We start from the raw sequence: 27,315 nt of genomic DNA, 5'->3' as shown, positions 1-27,315 counted from the left end.
GCAAAATATAAATAGTAAGTCTGCTCTGTAAAAGCTGGGATTGACTAATTTCCTTTTTATGGCTTTCTAGATTCTGTCTCTGTCACCAACACTGGGGACTCTTACTGAGCTTCAGGCACCAGTTCCAACAAATCCAATCAGTTTTATTCCTGAAACTGTAGTTGATAGGCTTATGGCACAAGGTAAGTCAAACTTTGGGTTTGGTACCTAATGATTAATATCATGTATTAGCTTGCCCCTATTCCAGTATTTGTACACTCATATGGAGCTTCTGTATTGCTGGAATAATGACCATTGGTGCTTCTAGTGGTTGTTTTAGAAGACAAACACGAAACACTGCCTTTAAAATTAAATAAGGGTGAAATATACTTGAGAAAAATAAGTAAAAATAGTTGATACTGTGTGAAATGTCACACAAGAGTGAAGTTCCATTCCTGGCATCCATTCACCCTTTCAAAACAGTCAATTTTAGTAAAGCTGTCATTTACATATATGCACACACACAGAGATGTGTATATAATTATGTATGTAGATAGATAAAAATGTATATAATGTAAAAGAATACGTATAATATATGTAGGGACATCTGTGTACAAATATAAAGTATTTTTCTGTGAAGGATAGAAGTAAAATATATATTTTTCCAAATTCACCATTTATTTTTAACAATGCCTAGTAGAACAAACATTTTATTTCAGGACTATTTTAAGTAACGCTTTTCCAGTATCTGATTTCTTTTTTATTTTCTTTTGGTTTTATTTTGTTTATTTTCTTCCAAATATACCTTTTAAATGTAAAGTTAAATTGCATGTTTTCTGAAAAATAAAAAGCAGTTTGTTTTCTGTAACTGCTCTAATTAATATTTTGTGGTTTTTCTTTCCCTTTTTTTTTTGCTGTTTGGGTTTTTTTGGTTGTTTTATTTTTGTTGTTATTAAATGCACTCTAGGTCAAAGCGAAACAACCACAACAGAATCTCCCAGTCAACATGATTCTCCCATGTCTGCTGCCCTTTCTAAACAGTGGGCTGTAGTAACACCTGCTCTTTTGTCAGCCGTTTGCAGCCTTCTCCACAACCTGCTGGTTGTTACACCAGAAGATACTGGAATTGCTCTTCAACAGGCACATTTGCTAACAGCTCTCAGCAGGTATGAGATGAATAAATAACTGCCGAATTACAAGCAAGGTGTAGCAGTAGAGGTTAAAAGTTTGAAATGAGGTCTACCACTGTTTCTTATCAAAATTATTATATCGATCACTTCTTCCTTCTAAAGTGTTCGAAAATGCCTTAAAATATACAATCAACAAAAAAGAATCTGTATTACTTCTTTTTGTCACAGAAAAGATAGTCATATTGGTGTCTGTCCTCTACAGGACTTCTGTGTTCCTCTGGTTTTAGGTTTTTGTCTAGATATTTAGTCATCCTTTTTGCATAATGATAACTTTTCTTTTTCTTTAGTAGAACAGTACATTATATAGTCAGGTATTAAGAACTGCAGTTCTTTTCAGTTCTTTTTATGATTTTCTTCTTTACATTGTATGCAGTATTTTGAGGATGAGCCAGATCTGTCACTCTAAAAGAGACTAAAGAATGATTGCCATATTTGGGAAAGTACTGGATGATAGACTTTCGTGTTTCATTTCTTTTTTTAAAGAAGGAACCACCTCAAAATAGTCTTCAGTTTGTATTTCATGTTTCCACTTGCATAGTAACAAATTCTTTCACCTGTACAAAGTGTTTGGAAGTCCTGAAGTGAAGCATGAAAATTGGTTCAGTTTTTCTTAAGGTTTTCAAGAACTTTTGTAGCTGCTCTTCATACTGCAATTAATGATAAAAATTCCAACAATTAAACAAACATATACCTCTCCCACCCCCCCCGGCAAATGGTACAGTAACAGCCATTGGATTTTGTTAGTCTATTTTGAAACAACTCACTTCTACTACAGTTGCCATTGAATAGGCTTACTGCTAAACCCCACTATTTTAAGAAAGTGTTTCATATTTTTTTTTACTGTTGATTTAAAATGTTCTCCTCTATGTAATGTTAAATTAGTTGACTGTTTAATTATTTAAGTATATTTCTAACCAACTTTATTTTATTTTAGTCTCGTAAGTGCTAATCTTGTTGAGAGATGTATCTTGGAACTGAAAGCTCCATTGGGTCATCCTTGCCATACTGAACATGTAAAAGCTCAGGTTAGAGAAGTGTTTGTTACTTTCTTTTTTTCTTTTTTTTCAAATTATGAAAATAATTATGTTTGCATAATCTATATTCATTATCATAGTGCAGACACACTGACTGCTATAGGCTACATTCGTGTGAATCTGTGCTTTTGACAAGGTTTAAGAGAAAATAAACTGTGTTTTAACAGAACAATTTCTGTGTTAGAACTATATATAGAACCATCAAACTGAAAACCGGTGCTTCAAAAATACAGATTCAATTCAGTGGTTACAGAAATCATGTAATAGAATTTCTTTTAACAGTATTGAAATATGAGACAGATAGTTACTGACATATTTCATATTTATTTTCCACAACAAAACAGGCAGCTTTGCTTTGTCTCTAATCCTGCAGGCATGTAGTTCTCAACTAATTTGGATGTATTCAAAGCGTATAGGGTTACTGCCAATGGAACTACTTTTGTATCAAATTTAACTTTCCATATATAACATATAGAACATACTATATTCATGGGTCAGCACTATTTTAAGGCTTCTGCTGCTCTGGATTCAGATTTACTTTGAAGAAAGATACACAGGTTGTTAAGAAAATGTGTTTCTGCAGAAATCTGGTAGAATAAATAAATATATCAGGAATATTTTTTCTCCCTAAAGCTTCAAATTAAGTTTGTTTTCAGAAACTACATGTATTTGTCAATATAAATGACCATTCTTAAGTTTGTCCTTGTGAGCTTCCAGAGAGTATGATGGTGTACATATAACAAGAGATATGACTTTCTCGCAAGGAACTTTTATTCTTATGACTAGAAAATTGATTTCACACGTGTTTCCAGACTAAGAATTCTGTTTCATCTTCTACAATAAAAATGAGAGGAACAATTTTAATTAATATCTTATTATTTCTTATAAGTTGTGTATATTTATTCAAAATGTTAAGAGTCAGTTGAGGTGATGTATTTAAATTAAAAAAAATGTGGAAGGTGCAACTATATGGCTTTATTTCATATATTTTTAAAAATATTTAACAGGTGTTATTGCTACTTCAATACTTGTCATCTGTGTCCAGGCTTCTGAAATCATGTTTATTGGTGGACTCTCAGCTTGTAATCCAGGATGAAATGTTGAAACCTCTCTTGGGAAATACGTTTATGATTCTTGCCATTCGCTGCAAAGATGGGCTAGGTAATGAAGCACTTTGTTCCCGGTGTAGCCAGGCAGAGTCAGGTTTTTATTTACATACCACCTTCGTTTAAATCGGTAGTTGTTGTCAGGCTTAGCTGTCCTGGTTTGTGCACACATGTGAACGGTTTGATTTATCCCCCCCCGCCGTTATCTTTGCAGATACTGAGTTAACATCTGTACTTCATGAAACATGGGTCGACTTTTTCAACCTTCTGGCTACGTTACTGTGGAAGAGTGGCCAAATATCTTTTCCATCTGTGACAGCAGCCCTTGCAAATCATTGTACAGCAATAATTGGTAATGACTATTCCTGGATGGATTTTAACCTAGCAACTAATAAAATAAATAAACATAAAAGAGGGACATTCCTGTTTAGATTCTATTAAGTAATTAGCAATGGCATATGCAGAATGAAAACCAGATGTGTCCAGAGCTTGGCTTTTCCCCTTAACTGGATTTTTACAACTCTTTCTGATCTCATCAGACTAACCTTTGAACTGTCAGATAAATTCACAAGTTCTGTTTCTTAGTGATTCTAGTTGTAAATCTTAACCAAATATGGCACCTGTGAGTAAAGCCTGAAGTAATCCATTAGCACTTCATTTTTTTCCCCTTATATGTTATGTTGGGGTTTTTGTTTGTTTATTTGTTTGGGGTTTTTTTTTAAGTTTATTATAAAGGGAGTTGGGGGGTTTTGGATTTTTTTTTGGGTTTTTTTGTTGTTTTTTTTTTTTTCTTTTATCATTCCTTCATTAGTTATTTGCCTCGTTAGGGCGCTAGGTCACCAAGATTCTCTGACGTGTTTCAGTACTGAATTATGAGCATATTCCGTTCAAGCAGTTGCATGTTAAGTGATGTAGAGAATCCAAATCCAGTTGCACACAAAGCAGCTGCTGGGTACTGTTGGCATTATAAAGTAAGCTGTTGAGTAAAGTGAGAAGAGTTCAGAAAATTGTTGAACAAAAGACTGATATAGCAAATAAATTTTTTTTTTTTTGGTTCTTGTTTTATAGTCAAAGCAATGCAGAGGAATTAGTTCATTCAGATGTTATAAACCCCAAATTTTTCTTTCTTAGATTTTTAAAGACTTGTCAAATTAATAGAATTTGTAAATTCCTTGTGCACTGAACAGGTATAACTGCTTCTTGGCTTGCATGCTTTTGATAAGAATTTCTGAGTTCCAAAGCACTTAAGCTTTATTTAGAATGAAATATAAAATTATTATTTTTCTGTTTAACCTTTCAGATAACATTTGTGATTGTATTCATCTGTCAACCACATGTCCTGCATTATGTATGACTAGTTTACAGTTCCTCTCTGTCCTTTTGACTGAAGAAGGAAGAAGACGGATCCAAGATAAAGAGAATACATGTCAGAATCCATCTATTAGCTTTCTTCTGGATCACATTGAAGGATGCCAGGCATCAGTAACTCAACTTACTGCATTAATTATTCAGGTATTTAAAATTTTAACATGTGATTGCAGGATATATTTTTACATTTTTGTATTTTGTTAAAAAGGAATGTAGTTACCTAATAAAAAATAAATTGTTTCCAGTTATGAACCAAGACATCTTTAATTTGAGACATCTATTACACTAATTTTTAAAATTCAGGTAATAAGCTGGAACAAATGCAAAGCAGCAACTTCTAGGAAGGGCCTTGCTAGGCAGTTGTGCTGCAGCAGCATGATAATATTATGTAGAGGAGATATAATACATAGAATATATTTGGCCAAATACATACACTTTTATTTTCCTGCTTTTCCAAACATATAATGAGATTTTTTTAAGGTTTGACACGTAGTTATCCTCACTGTAAATTACAACATTGTTTTTTATAACAGCTGCCTTCACAAAAATTGTTGTATTTAAGGAGCATATATTAATGTATTTTCCAGGCTAGTTTTAAACTGGCCAGATAGTGTATTTTCACTACTTTTTTTAGGAACTTTGTTGCCTGACAAAATATATATATTTTGGTCACAAAATGTTTTTTTTTTCTAGATACTTACTCTGAATGTTATGTCTTTCTTAGTGTAATCTCATCATAAATTCTTATTTATACTTTTATATACTGTCCCAACTGATTCTTTTTACCTCCTTTATATTTACATCCTTAGCTTACATACAAAATTTTAAAATATCTTCCATTACTTAGTAAGAAAAAAAAGAAAGATGTGAAATTTGTCTGATTTATTCTTTCCCTTGCAAATTGGTTTCCTTATGTACTCACTGTCCTTTAAATTATGGGCATTTTGTCACTGTAACGATCATAGTGATTCATGACTGTGTTTGTCTAAGAGATGCACATTTCATATAGCATAGCTTATGATTTCTCATGTTCTTGAGTCAGTGTCTCTTTTTTTTCCATGTGAATCATATTTAGTACTGTTTTGCTATGTAAAATATTAGTTTTTTCAACATGTATTAGTGTGTGTCGTATCATGTGGCCAAAATAATGCTCATGGTATCATTTCATCTCCTCTCTTTCTATGGTTGCCAAATTCTTGTAGAGTAATCTTATTCCTATCAGGAATTATCTAGCTGATACCTGTCACACAATTTGTGTTTCTCTGCTGCAGTCTTACACCACTGTGCTTCTATAGCATTTATTGGGGCATAATTTCTGTCCACTGAGAATCTGGTGTCTTTTAGGGAGGAGAAACTTCATGAGAGGATATTTCTTACTGTCACTGTATAGGCCACTAAAACAAGAAATCCTTGGGCAACTAATTGCAGATAATTTGAGTGCCTAGTTCCTTAAGGACATGATTTTTCAAAGATTCACAGCAAAGCAGGGACACTTTATTGAAATCACATAATTTGCTAAATATCCTATTAGTTTTTTGTATTTAATGTTCCTGTATGTGCCTAAAACTGAATTCCTTGGCTCTGGCACAAGAAATGCAATTGCATGGAAGTATGTCACATTCCCTTATTTTCATACAAGTATACATAGCTGATTACCAGTCTTTGCTATCAAAAAGTGATGATTCTTATGGTAACAGCAGAAAAAGTCTACACAATGAAGAGCTAACTGCAGCCAGGCCAAAAGTACATCAGACACTATGACATGGTATTGTAAGAGACAGCAGCTTTTTAACCTGCTCTTTAACTGTTCAGAGCAGTAGATAGACATTGCATTTTGTTCATAAAATAGCTCAAAAGATAACTTATGCTAGCTGGGGCTTTATAATGCATTAAAGGTATATAGCTGCTATGATTCCCTCAAAAGAATAGCAGAATTAGGAAAAAAAGCAGCTTCAATTTTTAGAGCAAAGTACATATATTTATTTACTTTTTCCCTCCTTCCCCCACCAGTGCTCAGTGAGAGGCAGTTGAATAAGGAGCCCATAGGATGTAAAGTTGGCTGTTAAAAAAAGCCAGACACACACAAAACTTCACACAAAAAAGTATCAAACCACATAACGACTGAAAAATTTAAATATAACCTTCCTTCAAGAGAAGCACTTAAGCAAATAGCTGACTAACACAGAAAAGGCAGTGGGAGAGAGTTTTCAAACAGTCATCTCCATTAATCATCCTAACTACATAAAATCTGCAGAGTAGTTGATATGCAATGGCAAATGCTAACTTAGGACCTTGTCTGCAGGTGTGAATATTAGCAGACCAGGTCCTAAATTAGTATGCATTCTTGCATATAAACACTTTAGTAAATGCACACGTTGACTTCAAAAGGTTTTGCTGCTTTTGTGTATGTCAGCTTTAACCCTTGTATATATATTTTCAAGATAAGAAGTAAAAGTAATAAGGAAACCATAATCTGTACATGTCTCAAATTTAGGCCCTAGCTTTTATTTTCTACATACAAAATATATAATGTTTTAGAAAGTCTGTCATCTCCCCTTTAACTAACTTACAGAAGTTGCAGACTAACATAGCTATGTCTGCTGTGGATTATGGGACATCTTAAATTTATTATACATCATAATTTCAAAAAGGTGTTAATAGTGTCTATTCACATTTTAATACTTTAGTGCTAGTAGTTTAAAAGTGTAAAATGTGCTTGCAGAAGAAATTACAAATTTGCAGTAATTTTTTTCCATTCAACTAACTAGTAGTTTCAATTATTAATTATTTAAATGTTCCCTATGATTGACTTTTTTTTCTTAATTAAATCTACAATTCCTGATTGAAGAGTAAAGGAAAAAAAAAGCATAAAGAAGCATGCTTTAAGAAGTAATGGAATTTTGATACTTTTAATCTACGTTTTAGGTTATGCAGGATTGAAAGAACTCATAATTTTTTTTTTTCATAGAATCATAAAATGGTTTTGGTTGGAAAGGACCTTAAACATCATCTGGTTCCATCCCCCTTGCCAGAGGTAGGGACACCTACCACTAGATCAGGTTGGTCAAAGCCCCATCCAGCCTGGCCTTGAACACTTCCAGGGATGGGGCAGCCACATTTTCTCTGGGCAACCTGTTCCAGTGTCTCACCACCCTCATAGTGAAGAATTTTTCCCTAACATCTAATCTAAATATACATTTTTTCTGCTTGAAGCTGTTCCCCTGTCCTTTCACTGCATGCCCTTGTAAAAAGTCCCTTTCCAGATTAGTTGCAGGCTGCTTTAGGTACTGAAAGGCTGCTCTAAGGTCTCCCCTGAGTCTTCTCCAGACTAAACAACCCCAGCTTTCTCAGCCTGTCTTCACAGGTGCTCCAGCCCTCTGATCATCCTTGTGGCCCTCCTCTGGACATGCTTGAGCAGGGCCATGTCCCTCTTGTGTTGGTGGTCCCAGAGCTGGATGCAGTACTCCAGGTGGGGACTCACAAGAGCAAAGCAGAGGGGAGAGTCACCTCCCTTGACCTGCTGGTCAGCTGCTTTTGATGCAGCCCTGGATGTGATTGGTTTTCTGGGTGGCAGGCACATACTTCCAAGTCATGTTTTTCTGGCTTGTGTAAATTAACATCAAACTTAAAATTTGATTTTTGTGTTTTTAACTACTCATCCAAATTATTTAATTTGAAGAGAAACCACCACTTATTAGTACAGAAAAATAGTTAATTTACTTAGAATAGTCTTGTGTTGCTGGTAGCTTTGGGATCTAGTTAGGGTCTAATTTTGGTATCTAATTGGTAACTGGTTTTATTAGATCATGTGTAATCTAAGAAAATCAATTGTAGTCTAAATGTGATTTTGGGTTGTTTTTTTTTTTTTAATGCAGAACCCAGCCCATGCCTTGGTGCTTTATTTTTGTATCACTTGTCCTTATCTATGAGTTTTAGCTGTTTTTTGTTTTCAAGTTGTTAACTTAGTCTTCATCCCTCGACATTTTCAGTTCTGATTACAATGAACACATAGAATCGCAGAGTCATAGAATAGTTTGGGGTGGAAGGGACCTTCAAGATCATCTAGTTCCAGTCCTCCTGCCATGAGCAGGGACACCTTATAATAGATCAGGTTGCTCAAAGCCGTATCCAACCTGGCTTTGGTAACCCTAGAGCTTAGGTTGAAATTTTATTGCATATTACAATTTGAAAAAATTGTGGCAATTATTAGCTAAAGGGGTAACACCATTAAAAGGTGATATATGTGATGTATGTAGAAATGTATAATCTATGAGGTCCTATGGTTAAGATACAAGATTTCTGTCTGCAGTATTAGGTTTTTCTTAAGATTCTGTATTTTTGGCTCTTTAAAATGTGTTTCACTTTCTAGTATGATCTAGCAACAGTTCATTTTATTGTATTACATTGGTTAGCATTTTCTGTTGTACTGGATATCAGTATTGGAATGATAATTTAGGAAAAATTGCTAGATAGACAAAATTCTCAAGTGGGTAATATATAAAGCACAGACAGATCCTCATCTTTCAACTATCTTGTTATATGACTCCAAATAAATATTCCTTTGAAAGCACAGAGGCTATATTTATTAGAGATACTGTGATGTTCACAAAAATAAGACAAATGACAATTTTTCTCTGGTTAGAAGAGTATCTAAAAAAACCCACAGCTATCAGTGTGTCAATGATATTTTTATTCTAAAGAATTTCACTGGTATTTAATGTCTTTTCTTCATCACTGTGTTGAAGGAAAGTGGGATTGCACTTTGTGGCATGTCAGTGAGTTGTCTGCAATGGCAAGCCTGAATATTAGAAAAGGCCTGAAATGCTAGGGTTTAGGAATGTAGAATGTTAAGAGAAGTGAGCATAAGAAGGGGGGGGGGGAAGGGGGGAACGACATCTTAACATTGTAATTAGAAAAAATAATTAAAACCTTCAATGCCTACAGACTGTAAAAATGAATATAGAGAGGGAGAACTCTGGACAGGAATATACTGATGAATCATCCAAATTAAAATATATATCATGATAACATATTTATAGATAAGAATACTACTTTTGGTCACTTTCTCATTTTGGAAATAAAATTCCATTATCTGTAGATCTGTGAAAGAAAATCTTCAAAGGATGTGCTGAAAGAAGCTGCTATGAATGCACTGCTGTCTCTTTTAGCTGTCAGTAAAAATGCCCAGAAATCTGCTTTGGAAGGTAAGCATTTCAAAATGTATGTTAAATGATTTATGAATCAAATGCTTGCAGGTGTTTCATGTATTTTTTTAAATCATAATGGTTTCTGTCAAAACAGAAGTCCTAGTTTTCAGTGGCATTTTTTGCAGATTTTCACTGAAAACATTATTAATAATGAAAATTTTCAGCTGCAGATAAAATATTACATTGTAGCTAGTGTAAAAATTTTTGGTGAAATCACAGCTCTGTGTTGGAATGAGAAGAAACCTGTGAGCTTTTACTGCTAGTGGCATATTCATCCATTCAAAACCGGAGCTTTTGTGCTGGTAGTATCTTCCATTTCTTGTTTCATGCTATGCCAGTGCAGTTTTGTAGGTGAAAGTATGCCCTGTGTTCTCAGTTCTGACTGGAACCTTAATGACCTAGACATAAAGAGACCTTTTCTTAGCTTTGTTCTTCCCTGCTTCTTTGTTTCTTTCTTCCCGTTTTACAGTTTAAGTAGTAGGACCTTCTTCCCTTGCAATGCATCATCTTTCATGCTAAGGTTTTGATTTTACAGCAGTAAAAAGTTAAAAACCTCTAATCAAAGTCTTTTTGTCTCTAGTAGAACAGTTAGTAGACTGGTTAATTTGCGTTTTTCTTGTGTCATACATTAAATACCTGCTGATCAGCCCAAGTGCACTTTGTCTTGGGTGCTTTCTTGTTACTTACATCTCTCTGTTGGTTTGTTCAGTACTTTAAAACTACACTATGCTGAAATACATAGCCTAGACCTGTCTGCTTAATGTCTCATTGCAACAGTGAAGAAAACTCTGAACTTCAAATCCTGTGCTATATACCTACTTCCTGCTCTTTCCCTGTGGGCTAGTGGTCTGCTCAGCCCATGCTTTAATCGGGGCTCTTCTGCTGATGACCCTCTAGATCATCTAAGACCTAACTTCCTTTGAAGGCACTACCAGTGCATGAAGTGCATCACATTTTACAGTACAGAAGCCTTCACGTCATCTTTGCTGTGATGCAACAGAAACCTTAGAGAAAAGGAAGAGAAGTTCTGAGGTTCAAATGAATGTCCTGAAGATATCTGTAGCTCTAGCATCACCTGTTCAACTGTTAAGGACTACGTTTTAAGATATCCTGCACCTGGAAAAGAACAACCCCTTAACAGCAGTACAAGCTGACTGGGGAGCTGAAAAGGACCTTGAGGTCTTAGTAGGCAACAAGCTGAATGTGAGAAAAATAACAGCATACTGGGCTGTATTAGCAGGAAACACGGCCAGTAGATTAAGGGGAAAGGATTATCTTTCTTCTACTTAGCACTTGTCAAACCAAACCCAGAGTAATGCATCCAGTTTTGGCCCAGTACAAGAAAGATGTCAACAAACTGGAGCAAGTTCAGCAGAGGGCCACCAAGATGGTTGTTCGTACCTGTCCTTAAAGGAAAGACTGAGGAAACTGTCAGTGTTCAGCCTGGAAGAAATAACATTTTGGGAGGACCTAATGGCAGCCCTCTCGTACCTCTGGGATTTTTAAGAAGACAGAGCCAGGTTTTCCACAGCAGTGCATGATGTACGGAGGCAAGAGAGAATGGGCAAACTGATTATTAAGAAATATTTTCAATTCAAAGGCAGTAAAACAGTAGCTAGACATACTGTGCAGTCTCTGTCTTTGGTCAGTTTCAAGACCCAACTGAATATGGCCACAAGGAAACCTTTCCTGATCTTATAGCTGATCCTACTTTGAGCAGGAGGTTGGACTAGATGGCACCTGATGGCAGTCTCATCCAACTTGAATTATCCCATGAGCCTATTATCACAGAATCATACAATAATTTGGGTTGGAAGGGACCTTTAAAAGTCATTTAGGCTAACCCCTCTGCAATTAACAGGGACATCTTCAAGTAGATTTGGTTGCTCAGAGCCCTGTCCAAATTTACCTTGAATATTTCTACAGATGGGCCACTGACTAACTCTCTGGGCAAACTGTTCCAGTGTTTCACCATCCTAATTGTAAAAACTTTCTTCCTCATATCTAGTCTAAATCCCCACTTTTTTACTCTAAAGCCATTACCCCTTGTCCTCATGGGGTTCACATAGGCACAATTCTCAAGCTTGTCCAGGGTGCTCTGGGTGACATCCCATCCCTCAAGATGTGTCAATACTGGTCCCCCTATGAACCCCTGAGGGACACCGCTTGTCACAGATTTCTATCTTGACAGTGAGTCATTGACCACTACTCTCTGCATGGAACCATCCAACCAATTCCTTATCCACCGGAGAGTCCACTCATCACATCCGTATATCTCAAATTTTGAGAGAAGGATGTTGTGGGGGACTGTGTCAAAGGCCTTACAGAAATCTCCTGTGAAATCCCTAGTTCTTCCCCTGTCCACTGATGTATTCACTCCATGATCTTGTGGTGAATTAAACACTCTAGATCCCAAGGAAAGAGCCTAATTCAAAATTTTGCACTTTGTGTCACCTCAACATTTGCTTTCCTTCTGCCTCAGATGCAGCAAATATGCTGCTGTTATGGAAAAGTTGGGTAAAATAAGATAAATGCATGCCATAACCTCTTGCCTCTTCTAGGCAGCATCATTGAAGATATCCTGAAGAGTTATGAGTTGCTATCCTCTTCTTCCCAAATCCATCTTCCCCTTTCCATCTTAGTATTCCTTCCTTTTGGCATTCTTTTCAGAGGACTCTGTTGCAAAAGGATTCAAATGTATTCTTGCTTCTTAAGATCATTCAACTAGATGCATTCTATTTCAGAGACAGTAACTCCCTGATAATCGAAAAGATAACATATGGTATGAACTCACACAGTCTGAACATCTGAATCCTTAAATCTCAGTTCAGGAGGGTGACAGTGATCAAGATCATTGCAAGAAAGATATTTTATGTTTCATAAAATACTTTTGATTATGAATGAACTTCAAAACGTTAATATTTTTTATCTTTCAGTTGACTTGATAAACACCTGCATAGAGAACATGAAACATATTCATGCGCAGCTGAATCTGGATTCCTTAAAGGCTGGGAAAGCACAGAAAAAGAAGGTAACTATAACAATCAGAAGACTGGTATGTTAAGGCACTTCCAAGCTCTTGTTTGTTTGTTTGTTTGTTTTTTGTTTGTTTTCTTGAGGCCAGTACTGTTATTACTTGTCACAGGTGAGACAGAGTGACAGCTTGTATTGGACCTGGATACTAGGGTTTCTTAAAGTTTCAGTGATTTTAGAGCTTTTTCCAACTTGATTATCTTACACACTCTCCCACCCAGAGTTGTGTTCATTAGGTCTCAATTTCCCTTTCCAGCATGTAAATATCTGCTGGTTCAGGAAGGTCAGGCAGAAAATCACATCAGATGGTGCTTTGCAGCTGCTCAGTTACCAGTCCTGGGTGTTACTGGACAGAGACCCTGGACATGCACTGATGTTTCTCTCCACGTGTCTCTCTAGTCTCCTGGATTTTCTCTCACTTGCAGAGTGACCCTTTCTTTCAGAGACCGTTTATTTTCAGAAATCCTTGTTGCCACCAACTTTTCTTTCCAGAACTCTTAAGCTCCTGTTTACTTACTCTAAATATCCTATATGCTAAATACAATACATGATAAGCCTCAGAATTAGTGGTTCTGTCTCACATCTTTTCAGTAATTGGAGGATTCAGGACTTCTCATTTTTAGTCCAGGTTATTAGAATTAAAAACTAGCCCATTCTGTTTGAAGCCACGAGCTAGCAGGCTTCTGGTTGACAGTTGTAAAGTTCAGTTTCAGACATTCACGTACATACATGTTCATGCATTTGTCACCTGTCAGCGCTTGATATTTATATGTATTTAGCTCACAACAGTATCTAAGAGTACTGTATTATTTTCAAACATACTTGGATTTTCAGCCTTGACTTCATGGTCGTATCCAATCCAGCCAATTTTTCCCATCTGGTTTCCACAATAGTATTTTTTCTGTTTCTCAGGTTTTCTCTCTCAGTGTCTTTCATCTAGTGCTAGCCACGTTGTTGTTGTCTGTCTCTGTACCAAGTCAGTCTTCTCCACACCCTAAAACCAATTCTGCTTGTACATGTAAGTCACAGTTTTTAATTCTCTACACTGTCATATTATCTGGCTTCCAATTCTAATTAGTTTTCTGTCCTCCTGTGTGTTTGGTCTGGATGTCACTCACAGTCTCATCATCAGACTCAATTGTCCCTGGCTATAAACTCTTGTCAGAGACGGTTTTTTACCTCATGGTCCTTCCACCACTTGTACTCCCAGTTTCTTCTCTACATTCACAATTTCTTTAGCCTTTTTTTTTTAATAACTTCCCTTCCAGTTGTTCCAGACTCTCACATCAGCCAGCTCTTGCTTACCACACCTAGACATAGATTATTTCTTACTATCAGACAAGCATTTCATAAGATTTTTGTGCAATCTGTTGTTTTCTACCACTTTCATCTAAAAGAATTTTTAAAATACAAACAATAACCTCTGCTGTCAACTTTGATATCTTGTCCACTTCCACATAAAGCAGAAAGTGCGGAAAGCATCTTCCTGCAGGATATTTCTGCATTGTTTGAACTCAACAGTATTTTTCCCCAAGGCGTTGGCAGATCCGGACATTAGCCTTGATTTGCGAGTGTGGAACTGTGTTTTATAACAGTGAGCTCTTTAAAGAATTTGAGTTTGACCCTGACATTTGAAAGCTACCATATTTTTTCTTGAGATTTCCTAAGCACATTTGTTATCCTTTGTTCAAGGGGTGGAGGCTGGAAGGTGTCCTGCCCTGGATATGTCCAGCAAGGTTGATATTTCTTGGGTTGAGAAGGGAAAATCTGGGGACATTTGTAGAAGGAATTTAAAACCTGAAAGGAAAGAGCCTCTGAGAAAGGTCAGAAACACTGCTCAGTTAAGAATTATTTGAAAGAGATTTGCAAAAGGCTTTGTGGCAGATTTCTTTGCTGAGCTGGGACTATAGGTTGCTATATCATATGTAACTGTGCTGTTCATCATATGTGGTACATAATGACAAGTACTCTAGTTTCACATGAGGAAAAGTAAGATTCAGCTGATGATTCACAAAACTGCCCCCAGCCCACTTTGGGATGTAGTTCTCAAAGTGAAGTTATCGGAGCTTTTTTCTTTCTTTTCTTTTAACTGTTTTACCTGATATTCCTTTTTGTTCACAATAATTACTTTTATATTTTTATTCCTTTATGCTTGATATAACAGAAATAGTCTGCTGTGGTGAACAAGGTATTGTAATTTGATTGTCTTTCAGAAGTAGTTTAGTATGTCAACTTTATAAAAGTTAGGTCAGCCATCATTAGCCTTTTAGTGTTCCAGAACTGTCACAAAGATAGATTTTTATTTTTTTTTTACTTGCATATTTGAATCTCAATATAGGACTTTACTATCCAAAGGTCTGTATTTATCTTTGTAATATTCTTATCAGGATGGAAACTATTCCTATTATTTTGGATAGGGAACCAATATGCTGAGAATATAAGGATGGATCGATCTGACCAAATGTAGAGATCTGTAGGACAGACCTCGTTTATCCTTGTTGTTATCCAAGAAAGGAAAATAGGTGCTTCTAGGGAGTGATTAATTTGACTTGTTTTAGATGTCTGCCTTAGGGTGGAACAAATACTCAGAAAGTGTGCCCACCCATTCTTCATTAGTTATAAGCGATATAGAGTTCTACATTACTGATCTCTGCATTTGGCCAGGTCAGTGCCCCTAGAAATAGTATCTGTGGGTTATAAAGAGAGATGAGAATGACTCCAAGTAACTTAACATGAATGTCTTTAGTAGTAACTTGTTATAAATGTTTTTAGTATACTAGTGTTTAAAGTTGGCTGAGATGGATCCTACCTCAGATGAGAACGAAACTGCTGCAGAGATGTGTCCCAAGTGTTGATGCCTTAAATTTGCATCTCTCCTTTGAAATTGCTTTTGTTCTTGTACAAAAATAATTCTGGTCTTTTGCTGATGATCTTCAAATATATTTCTCTGGATAGGAGGATAACCTTAACAAACAGTTAAGGTGTTCTATGCAGCTCCTCAGAAACTGCCTCTTTCAAAATGAAGAATGTAAAGTAAGTATTCTTACTGTGAAATAATGTGAGCATATTCAGTTAGTGAATGAAGATCTTGATTTTTTTTTTTTCTACTTTGAAGTTATTTTCAAGCTGGCTAAATTAAAGCTTGATATTAATGGAAGAAATACTTTAAATTCCTGCCTCCTAAGAATATTTCATACATGCACAGGAAGTCAATGTCTGAAAGACAGAAAACCCAAACAAACAAGCAAAAGAAAAATAACCCATACCCCCCAAAAAAACCACACAAAAAAATCCCCACAAAATCCCAAACTGTAAATAATAATTTGGTATTTATTTTTCTTTGAGTTAAATTACACTAATCTTGCAAGGTACAATTTTAATTTCATCTTGGGTTTTTTTTTCATAATTTTCCTTGCTCAAAGCCTTGTTTTGAATTTCTTCTTTTCATTTCACATTCTTTGTTGTTTTGTTTGGGTTTTTTTAGTTTGTGCTTTTCAATTTCTTTTCTACTTTGGTTCTTCTGCTTACCTGCTTTTAACATGGGGAAAATTCTACATTACTTTCTTTCATTCTTTCCTGTGTTCTTAATTTCTGATCACTACTCTGTCTTATTGCTGATACCTTTCACACATTTATTCCCATTTTCTCTTTCATAGTTAAATTTTTAGTTAAATTTGTCTTGGCACTGTGGTACAACTTGTGCTACTTTCAGCAAATGCATTGGTGGAAACCCAAGATTTCCAGAGCTTGCAGAAGTTCCCTATTGTGGGCATGTGTTAGCACCACTTTTGTATATAGAGCATCATGTAAACTATGGACCTGAATAAGCCATCTCATTGTCCTTAAGGTCCCCATAATTTTATTGTGTCATAATATCAGATAAGAGATATTGTAGAATATTTTGTTTTGTTTTGTTTCGGTCAGGGGTTTGCAGAGACAATTTCTTGGAAAAGAGAAGGAGGTTTCAGTTGGTAGCTGAAGTTTTTTATCATTTGCTCTGTAGAACTGCAGTCTTCTAGTTCCATGCATTTTGTGTTCTAATAATTAGTTTAGTTGGTGTAGAACAAAACTTTAGAATAGGGAGCTCTTGAACAACCACAGTTGGAATGAATGAACTTTTGTTTCCATGTCTCAGTAATTAAAATAAGTGCTTGTTTTAACTGGGATAGAATTGGTTTCATTAGTGTTGAAATTAAGGTGTCAGTTCTCTCCCTACAATCTTTTACAGCAAAATAATGGGGTGCAATAAGATAAAAATATTCTTTTCTCATTCTGTTTCTGCTTCATTTTCAAAGTATTTAATAGTTTAGCAGTTTAAATTCTTCCTCATGTTCTTGTAGATAGCAGCACTCAAAGCTCATCTTGTTCCTGTTCTGCATTCACTATGGCCATGGTTTTTAGTGGACGACTCCTCAATGCAAATAGCTCTGCATTTGCTTTGTGTCTACACTGCAAACTATCCTACAGGTAGGAGTCACTTTATGATGTAATACATCCAAATATTTAACCAGAATAATTAAGACAGAAAAACTTTTAGAATGTTTATGAATACCATAACAGGGAATTGTAAAAGCCCTGGTCCATCAAAGTCTGTCAAGAATTTTTATTTTAATACATGCAAGACTTTTTTTTCTGATCGTGTTTCAGTCTATTGGATTTAGCAAGAGTACAATTGTATTAAAGGATTAAATAGCATTAAATTCAAACCATTATGTTTGAAGGTTACAGTGAAAATCTTGCCAAACTGAATAGTATTCTATAAAAATACTACTCTAGGAATTCTCTGTAGGAGAACAATGTATCAGTACTTCATACAGCCCTTACTGAGAACATTCTGGTTTATACAATAATATAATTTAATTCCATACTAAATTTCTTCCATTTATTTGTGCATTCGTCTCACTAGCTTATATTTGTGTATTTTTCATAAGGATTCTCTTTGTCATTTGAATAAATCTTTTCTTTCTATTTATGAGTAATAGTTTTTGGTGGGTTTTTTTTCCACTAATATGAATTTGGTTTTCCATATCCTGGTTATTGACTCAGGTAATTATTTGCTAGTGGCTTGAAGAGACACATTAGTATCTGTCAAAATACCATAAAAGAGTTAACATAGTTAAAATATATTAACTGAACAGTCTGAGCTTTTTAACCATCTTTTTAGTTAGTGTCCTCACACCTTAAATGAGCTTGTGATGCCTTTTTTTTTTTTTTTTTTTTGAATTAAAGACTTTTTTCATAATGTGGACTGAAGAATGGTCAAATATGTATTAGTCAACCACAGGATATAAAATTAAAATGTAATGTCCTGTGACATACTGGAAGTCAAGCTGAAGTCCTGATGGTCTTTCTTGTTTCTTAACTCCTCGCTAATAAGGGCAAGTAGTTTTAGTTTCATCAGATTTTTATTTTCTGTTCAAAATAGTTGATTTATGAGGTGACCCAAACTTACCTGCTCTGAACAGGTTAGCCACTTCCCCTTAGTGTAGTCAAACAAAGAAATACATGTAGATGTTTTCAGCTGTTAAAAACTTCACATTTCTATTCACAGCATGTCCCACTGACTTCACTGTGGTTCAAAGAAAAAATTATACACACTCCTTTTGAAAGTCCCATCTCAGTCTTTGAGCTGTTAGACTGCCCTTTCTATAGATTTATTTTATTTTTTAAGTATATGTACATTTCTCATATGATAAACATTCAATTTTTTTAAGGTTGTACTTCACTTTGTTGGGCCAGTGGTGGACAATCATCATCACTTCCATCTGCAAGAAATGCAGCTGGCAATTCATTAATGCATAGCGTCTTGAAATTGGCTTCCCAAGTGTCAAATGATAACAGCCCAATTCAGCAGGTGGTCTTTTGTCTTCTTTCTAACCTTGCTTTGTCTCATGACTGTAAAGGCATAATTCAGAAGGTAAGTACATAATATTCTTGATATTAGGAATGTGATGGATGCATTTTTCTTTTTAATAAACCCTCATATTTCAGTATGGAATGTTCTGTGATCTTATGGAGATGTTTCTGCAGAAATCAAAGCCATTGTCTCCTCAGTTGTGTTACTGTTCCCAAAGAGAATCATGTAATTCAGTCGTGTTCATAGTCTGAGCAGAAAAAGCATACACGGAGCCAAATTTTACTAGAGCTTTTTATAACCTCTCAATTTCAGTGAAGTGTAAAAAATTTAATAGCTATATATATTGGTAGCAATCACTAGTGGATAGTACAAAGGAGCATGCAGTAGAACAAACTGCATGGGGGTAAACAAGAAATTACACATTTTATAAGTTGTTAGGCATAAGGTATGATACAATCTTTGTAAAAATTATAGTTTAAGAGATGTGCATGTCTATAATTGACTGTTAGTTAGGAATCTATTATTATATAAATAAGAATATATAAATACTATCTTTTCCATTTTTAGTTTGCATATTGAATGATCCTTGCTCTATTTTATGAACTTTTTTTTGAGAAATCTGTTTTGTTAAAATTTAATATTGATCATTTAAATAAATTCAACACCTTGAGCAGTCAAACCATGTAGAACATCAACTACAGTGGTGATATGATAAAACTAGCTAACACGATAGAACTTATAAAAAGTGTGTTTGTTTTTAGGATCTTTTATAGTAGCTTAATAATTTCAACAATTTATCTCAATTTACATTAACAGTGTTCTGTGCTAATTGCCTGTTAGAGAAGGCAGGGAGAAGTATGATCTTTTTGTAGTGCTAATTCTGTAAAATCTGGTCATACAGTTATAAAATTGCTGAAACTCAAACTTTGTGATAGAAACTAACAGTTTCTATGGTAGTTGGTCTGTGAATTGGTTTGGCTTTTGCTGTGTTCAGAGTTTCTCTCTAGTGTGATCATACTTAGTCTTTGTTCTCTCTCCTGAGCTCTGCTTTCATAAGTGTAAGCAATGCTCAATTATTAATTCCATCTGTGAAAATTAAATTGCCAATATTATATTCATGTGAAGAAATCTACAGTGAGGTTTGATGCTGGATTGTTAGCTTTTAACTAGATGCCTGTATGTGTTGTTGAAAGTCTGTGAGGTTGGGAATATTTAGTCAAGGATTTGTTTCATCATAGTCATAGGAGTGTTATCTTAGAACTTTTCTCCTATGCGATGGGGAATAGGTTTTCATCTGCTCAGAGTCTCCTTAAAGTGGAGGCAAACACTGAGATTAAGAAGGAGTAGTGTATGCCACAGCAACACACTGATCTCTTTCTTCAAAGCTTACAAAACCAGACAACATTCCTATGGCTGTCAGTGAAGGGGGTTGGGACTATAGATCCTTTATAAATCCTTTCCAACTTGAGATAGTCTATGATCTCTTTAACATGTGCTAATAATGCAAGCAATAATAAGTGAGGAATCAAGAATGCATTAAGTAGTGCATTGATTCAGTTAATTTTTTTTCTAGCTTATTTTTTGGCATAAATGCTAAGTGCATAGCAAGAAGCTTAGGTAGCGATGGGAATTAGCCTTTAATGAAATATGGTAAACTTTTCTGTAACTACATTGCATAAATTATTACAGAAGAAAATGTATTTTACTATATTAACATTTTAACCAAGATGTGGATACTTTTTTCATATGCAATTCTTTCAAAAATTTCTGACTATAACAATGGGTTCCCTGAAATATGTAAATGAAACATTAATACTAGGTTTTGGTCAAGTGTGCAGACTGGAAGGTCAGACAGCAATGAACAAAACATGGACAACTATAATTTCTAACATCTTTCTTCTTCTGTCTGACAGAGTAACTTCCTGCAGAACTTTTTGTCTCTTTCATTACCAAAAGGAAGTAATAAAACTCCTGGTAATGTGTCTACTCTTTGGCTAAAGCTGCTACTGAACATATCTTTTGGAGAAGAGGGACAGCAGATGATTATGAAGATAAATGGGTTTTTAGACCAGATTGTGGAAATGTGTAAATACAAACACAAAAGCAGCCAACATCTAGCACTTCTTATTCTACATAACATTTGTTTTAGTACAACTAATAAGCCAAAGATTTTAGCTAACGGTAAGTATCTAAAAGGTATTCAAGCTATTTTACTCTGAGAATATTGGGCCTTCCAGAATACCATGTTTTGTTGCAATTTCAGTTACTGACCAAGAACACTGTTGTTTAGAAAAGCATTTTCATAAAAACTATTTTTGTAGAAGTAATTATAGAATATGTATTTTGGCAGAAAATCAAATAATATATAGCAGAAGACAAGCAAAAAGTTAAAAATATAAGAGAGGAGACTGATAATATATAGTAACACATGATGAATAAAAGGATTTTTGCAGTTTTTTCAAACAGCCCATTTTCAGGGGGGTTTTGAGGGATCGTTTGTGTCAGTCAATTTGAAAGAAATAAAGTTCCTGTCTTTCAGTTGGTCAAAATGTATTAGCTCCTGCAAGTCACAAATGCTGAGACAGATTATTTTGTGTTATGTCACGGCATGTACATTTAATGTAACAGCATTCACAGAACATTTTTCTTTTTTTTTTTTTTTTTTGTAAAAGGCCTTTTCCCCCTATTTAACTGCAAAGAATGCTCCTGTCTTTCTCAGTAGGTTTTCTGTAGTGTCCATGCTTTTCTTTTTTTCCTAAGGGATGATTTGCTACTTAATTAAGCATACATTACTCAGTTCCATAATCTGTGACTTTTTATCACAAAGTGAGTAAGCAAACTTGAGGAGTCTGGCTTCAGAGCAAAGCTAAGAAATTAAGGCACCTACTAAGGGGTGGCAAATATTTCTCATTGGTTAGAAATACTCTACATAATAAGCACTAAGGAAAATGAAAACATCTTAATTTCCATCCTGATGCGGCTCTAATTGTGGAGACTGGGAGTTGTAAGACAGTTTCATGGCTTACTCAGTCTCTGTGCATAGCTGATGGCTGTGCATGTTTTATTACTGATGCCCTAATGTTTACCTTGCTTAGTTTTGGTTTGCTGTATTCTTTTTAATGCTTCTTTGAATGCAGTCTGCCAATTTCATAAGCACATTTAAATTTAATTGGATAATAAAGTTTGTATAATTCCTCTGACATACAATACTTGTCATAAAAACAAGTGTGCTCCAAAATACTGAGACATGTATATGTATTTGTGTGGATTTGATTATATTTTCTAGTTGCAGTTTGGGTTTTTTTGTGGTTTAGTTTTTCTATTTTGTTTGTTAATGCTTTATTTTCTTCATTAGATAAAGCGGTTGCAGTCCTGTCTGGCTGTTTGGAAAGTGACAGTTGTGATGTTCAGAGAATAGGAGCAGTTTCGTTTTGGGCTTTGCTTCACAACTATCAGAAGGTTAGCATTTTAAGAAATACTTGAAAAATTTGTAATGTAACTTTTATGCTGTAAACAGTACAGCAACCTTTAAGTAAATAAAAGTGAAGTTTATAATAGCAGTTCCATTTTATTTTTGTATTCGCATAGGTGCTCAGACTAGGAGGTTAAGCAACATGGTAAGGAAGCAGCTTGTCCTCTCTGATTTATAACTGCTTATATAAATGCAATCTGTATGATGATACAGTCATGGAAATTCAAAGATTCTGCTGAATTACATTAATTTTCTAAGCTTCACTGTTAAAGTGTGAACATGTGGGGAAGAAAGTCATGTCACTATTTTGTGTGGTTTTGTGTGCTACAGGCAAAAGTGACTTTGAAGAATCCATCAATAAGGAGAATAATAGATGAGGCTTATTCTTTAGCAAAGAAAAGTAAGTCTTATTTGCAAATAATACAAGTTCTGTATTTTTTTGTCAATCAGATTGTGAATACATTTCAATTTATATAATCACAATAAGTTTTTGTTGTGCTACAGTTTTTTGAAAGGATACTTTTGTCTCTAAAATCATGAGTAATAATATGGTTTATGGTTAGGCATCTTAAAAATACAGATACAGAAAAATGCCTCTTGGTTAACATACTATAAATAATACCTCAGGTGATTGCTAAGATTGGTTTGTAACTGTAATTCTGATTGTGCTTGCAGCAAAGTTTGCAATAAGTTGTTCATCTAGCAATGACTTTGCTTAACAGTGCTCAACCTGTGTTCAGCCACGAAGGGAAGGCATCAGAACAGATCATTGTGCCAGTCTTAAAATACTGTACCATGAGTTAGCGTGCTTTCTGAAGACTTGAGTTTTTTGCTTAACTGACTGAATATAACTAGCATTTGAATAGCTTTTATATGATAGGTTATTAGTGTATATAAATATATAAAGGGGGAGTGTCACGAGGATGGAGCCAGGCTCTTCTCAGTGGCAAACAATGAAAGGACAAGGGGTAATGGGTACAAATTGGAGCACAAGAGGTTCCACTTAAACCTGAGAAGAAACTTCTTCTCAGTGAGGGTGACGGAACACTGGAACAGGCTGCCCACGGAGGTTGTGGAATCTCCTTGTTTGGAGACATTCAAAACCCGCCTGGACACGTTCCTGTGTAACCTTCTCTAGGTGTTCCTGCTCCGGCAGGGGGATTGGACTAGATGATCTTTTGAGGTCCCTTCCAATCTCTGACATACTGTGATACTGTGATACTGTGATAGGTTGCCATCTTCAGTTCTAGAGTATTTATTTTGAAGGGTGTTCAAACACTGGTCTGTAACTGGGGTTTATTGGAGCACTCTGATCTTGCAGAAATATGCAAATGTGTCATTTTAATTGTTTGATAGATGTAGTCAAATAGGTTTATCAATCTGGGGGACTTATGATACCAGGTTCCCATAGTACTTTGCACAAACAAATTGCCACAGAATTTCTGCACGTTAAACATTGTTTGTTAGTATACTAATAAGGAGATGTATTCTTGCTAGACTATCTCATGCTAATCCTTCTGTACTGTCACCCAAATCCATTGGTTTTGTCAGTGTACTGTTTCAAACTCATCCTTTACAAAGTCAATTATTAAATATAACAGATGCAACATTTCATATATTCATAGTGTGTTAATTTATAGGTAAGTTTTTGTTGTTCTTTGTAGCATAGCTACCACTAATCAGGGAATTTTCAAAACAGTATGTTGAATCAGCAAGGTAGAAATACGTATCTTTTTTCAGACCGGTGCCTCATAATATTAATCCCCATTTATGTAGGTACAGCTTTAGAACACAAATTTCTAGACTGAAATAGCAATTTTTAATTCAATAACCATTGAAGTGTCAGAATATTGAGTCTGAAGTTATTGAGTATGAACTGTAATTGTTGCTGTTTACAGTCATGGGAAGTTGCAGTATCTATTTTCCTGCATTAAGGTTCCCAACTAGCCTACCCTAGTAAGTACCCCTTAATCACGTTACAGTAATAATTGGGCTAAAATGGTAGATTGTTCTTATGAGTGTAAATGGGGGAATATTTCAACATGGCTATTGTTATTTTACATTTCTCGCTTTGCTGAGCCCAAGAAGTCTGAAGAAGAACAAAGCATGACTTGATTGTAACATAGCATAACCAAAAGGCAGTTCTCACTTTTTTTGTCACGACCAAATGGGAGCTTGGAAAGCTGCGAAAATCTAGCCTTTGAACAAAACAAAACAAAAAAAAACAGAATTTGCACCATAAAGTATGAGTACTCGATTTGCTACTCATTAATATACAAGTTAAGATCATAAATGAGTTTCACATCCTCAAATGCAAGGCATTTGATGCCATTTTTTAAAAAAGTAATTTTTTTATTAAGAATTAACCAGAATTTCAAATCATGGGTTTTTTTTAATTTCCTTTTAGCTATTCCACAGCCAGAAGAAAATGAGCTACATGCCTACTATTTAAAATGCTTAGAGAATATAGTGCAGCTTCTTGATTGTTAACCATCATCAGAGAATGACTTATATTGAAAGTGAACAGCTTACTCGGAAGTTTGAAGAAAACACTTCTAATTCATGGATCAGTAGCAGCAGCATATATGCAATGGAGGAAGTTTATGAAGCCTTTGAGGAAGAAATTCATCACTTTGAACCAAAGAAATCGCACTAAATGCGGTAATGTAATCCCAATGGGAAATCATAATGATGCTATGTATAGTATGTACACAGAAGAAGGAATGTACAGATGAAAAGGATGTGAAAAATCAGTAATTTTTCTAAATTATGCATTGAAATTGTTACTGTAAAGTATTAGAATTGCTGGTTTGGATTGGTCTTAATAAAGAGGTTTTTAATTGAAATCAGCATTTGTTGTCAGTGGATTGTCATTTATAATGTTATACATGTGCACAGTGCATACTGTGATTCAAGAAATGAAAATGTTGGCAGTCATGATATGTTATACCTATTAGGTATAGAACAGTAAGGTGTATTTTAGTTTCAACAGTTTTCAGTTCAAACTGTTGCTTTTTCTTTTTTATTTAAGATGCTAACAGTTGAAAAAGATCTCTCAATTGCTGGTATTACAGGTGACAGTTATATTAATACAGCAGTTTATTCAGGGTGGGAGGTATATGTTATCAGTTCTAGTTATGCTATAACATTGTAGAAAATACTTGAGACATAATCTGTTGGTTTCCAATTTATAAACACTTCAAATATTTTCCCTAAGGAAAAAAACAGTCTGATATCCAGGCCTGTGTTATCTTTGAACTGCTATTATATAACTATTGTCATAAGCTTTCTAGTAATCTGTTCTGAATGAGTTTGAAAGAAAAACACATTGATGCCTGAGCACATGACAGTTTTACTGAACGTGCTTCTGAAACATTCGAGCAGGGTGTTTCCATTTCCTTCAACACCTGAAGTTTTTTATTTTATGTCAGGAACAGCTTAAAGGGAGCAAATAGAAAGCACAACTTTGATAACATCTCTAATAGTGTTGTAGCAAGGTCATGTCAACCTGCAATTAGTCTTTCTAACCAGGTACTGAAAGTATTTTCCACTGATAGAGGGGATTTTGTTTATTTGATTTGTGATACTTATAAATAATGTGTGACTTGAAATTATTCAGCTGACATAAGCATGACAGAGTGACTGGATTAAATCATTACTAGAAATGTAATTATCAGCTAACCTCCCGCTCCTCCACCTAACTAAAAGCAGCACCAGAGCCTGATTCTTTCCCACTTGATACATTGCATAATTATTGTAACTTGCAAAGCGTTTGTTAAATGCTGTCATGCTCATCCCATAGTATTGCAGAGCTGTAATGCAGAGCTGGGGAACACTCAGCAGACAGGTCTGCAAGTCATTGTTTGCTCTCTGGGCTTTGGGGTGTGTGTGTGTGTCTCTTCCCCTCAGAATAGCAAGTGCCAAGTCTCTTCAGAGACTTGTGTTTCAGCGTACTTGACTGACCCCAATGATTTCTCTCATAAATCAGGTTACAAGTCAAAACTCAGATTGTTTGCCAGTTTGCTTTCTTTTTTAAACACAAAGAATGAAACTACTTAATGCCAAATTAAGTCTAATGGATGTAACCACTCAACACTCTTTCAAAGTGTAGAAGTACATATGAACCTAGTGAGATGAAATAGGTCTGCATACTTGAATGGCCTCATTAAATGTAAGTACAATAAAATAACAAAAGAACCGGATGCTTATTTTCTATAAAACATTTCAATTTTACTGAGCTGTACAAGTTCTTGAAGGAATTATTCATATTAAAAAATCCAGATAAATCATGAGTACACTTGCTGTTACAGTAAACCTTAGTGCAAGTGCTCTGTTTATCCCAAAATGAGCATAGATGTAACCACTATTTTCTCAGTATTCTACAACATTTTATACCTTTGGAAAGCACCTGCAGCAATGGCAGAAGTAAATACTTCTGATTTGATTTTCTTGAGCAGCAACACCAAACAATTTTTATCCTCTAAGGGCATATACTGTAGTCACATTGTGCACATTCTTCACAGAATACTTAAAAATTTACTCTTTCAAGATTAAGGAAAACCAAATTCATTCATTTATTTATTTAAAAATCAACGTTCCCTTTGTTTTTTTCCCTCAAAAATCAGGGAGGTACAGTGGCTGCATCCTGCATTCCTGCATGTTAATAAAGTGGATTATAAAACATAAATGAGACTACAATTTCTGTTTACTGGCATTTAGACTAGCTCACTTAGTCTCACAATAACTTTTAGTCTTCATATCTTTCATGAAAGAAAATTAAAATATTGAGACCTCATTCACAGTTAAGCTTAATTTTTGAATTTTGGAGATGTATCTATTTCCAAGGATGTGATATTTATCATGTTTGGGTTTTCAAAGAAAATTAAATCCTAAGATACCTTCAAATTTTAAGAGCTGTAAAATAATTTCTTATCCTACAGGGGAAAGTGGAGTTGAAGTGGAGATGAATTCACTGAATAGACTACAGAATTTAAAAATAGTCAGCATGTATCCAATGTCTCTAACTAAAAGGCATGGCCATGCAAGCAAGCTACAGTCTCTTGAGAATT

The 27,315-nt window shown here is 35.0% G+C and overlaps 1 protein-coding gene across 2 annotated transcripts in view; it reads left to right on the top strand.

Moving 5' to 3' along the window:
* The window catches only part of RTTN (rotatin), an 87,536-nt gene extending 62,438 nt beyond the window's left edge, over nucleotides 1–25,098 (top strand). For both annotated transcript variants that reach the window (XM_061364652.1, XM_061364651.1), the window contains exons 35-49: nucleotides 71–182; nucleotides 947–1,145; nucleotides 2,104–2,194; nucleotides 3,211–3,364; nucleotides 3,524–3,661; nucleotides 4,610–4,821; nucleotides 9,776–9,881; nucleotides 12,821–12,915; nucleotides 15,873–15,950; nucleotides 17,258–17,384; nucleotides 18,632–18,834; nucleotides 20,688–20,955; nucleotides 22,130–22,233; nucleotides 22,577–22,646; nucleotides 24,654–25,098. In XM_061364652.1, coding sequence (XP_061220636.1) covers nucleotides 71–182; nucleotides 947–1,145; nucleotides 2,104–2,194; nucleotides 3,211–3,364; nucleotides 3,524–3,661; nucleotides 4,610–4,821; nucleotides 9,776–9,881; nucleotides 12,821–12,915; nucleotides 15,873–15,950; nucleotides 17,258–17,384; nucleotides 18,632–18,834; nucleotides 20,688–20,955; nucleotides 22,130–22,233; nucleotides 22,577–22,646; nucleotides 24,654–24,736 — 2,040 coding nt within the window. In that variant the 3' untranslated portion in view covers nucleotides 24,737–25,098. The remainder of the gene's footprint in view (nucleotides 1–70; nucleotides 183–946; nucleotides 1,146–2,103; nucleotides 2,195–3,210; nucleotides 3,365–3,523; nucleotides 3,662–4,609; nucleotides 4,822–9,775; nucleotides 9,882–12,820; nucleotides 12,916–15,872; nucleotides 15,951–17,257; nucleotides 17,385–18,631; nucleotides 18,835–20,687; nucleotides 20,956–22,129; nucleotides 22,234–22,576; nucleotides 22,647–24,653) is intronic.
* Nucleotides 25,099–27,315: the final 2,217 nt, after the last annotated feature.

Source organism: Neopsephotus bourkii, unplaced genomic scaffold (assembly GCF_033783945.1).
Source record: "Neopsephotus bourkii isolate Nb327-2 ecotype Australia unplaced genomic scaffold, CSIRO-AGI_Nbou_v1 NB_1248, whole genome shotgun sequence".
NCBI classification, from domain to species: Eukaryota; Metazoa; Chordata; class Aves; order Psittaciformes; family Psittacidae; genus Neopsephotus; species Neopsephotus bourkii.
This window is presented reverse-complemented; position numbering and strand designations above follow the sequence as displayed.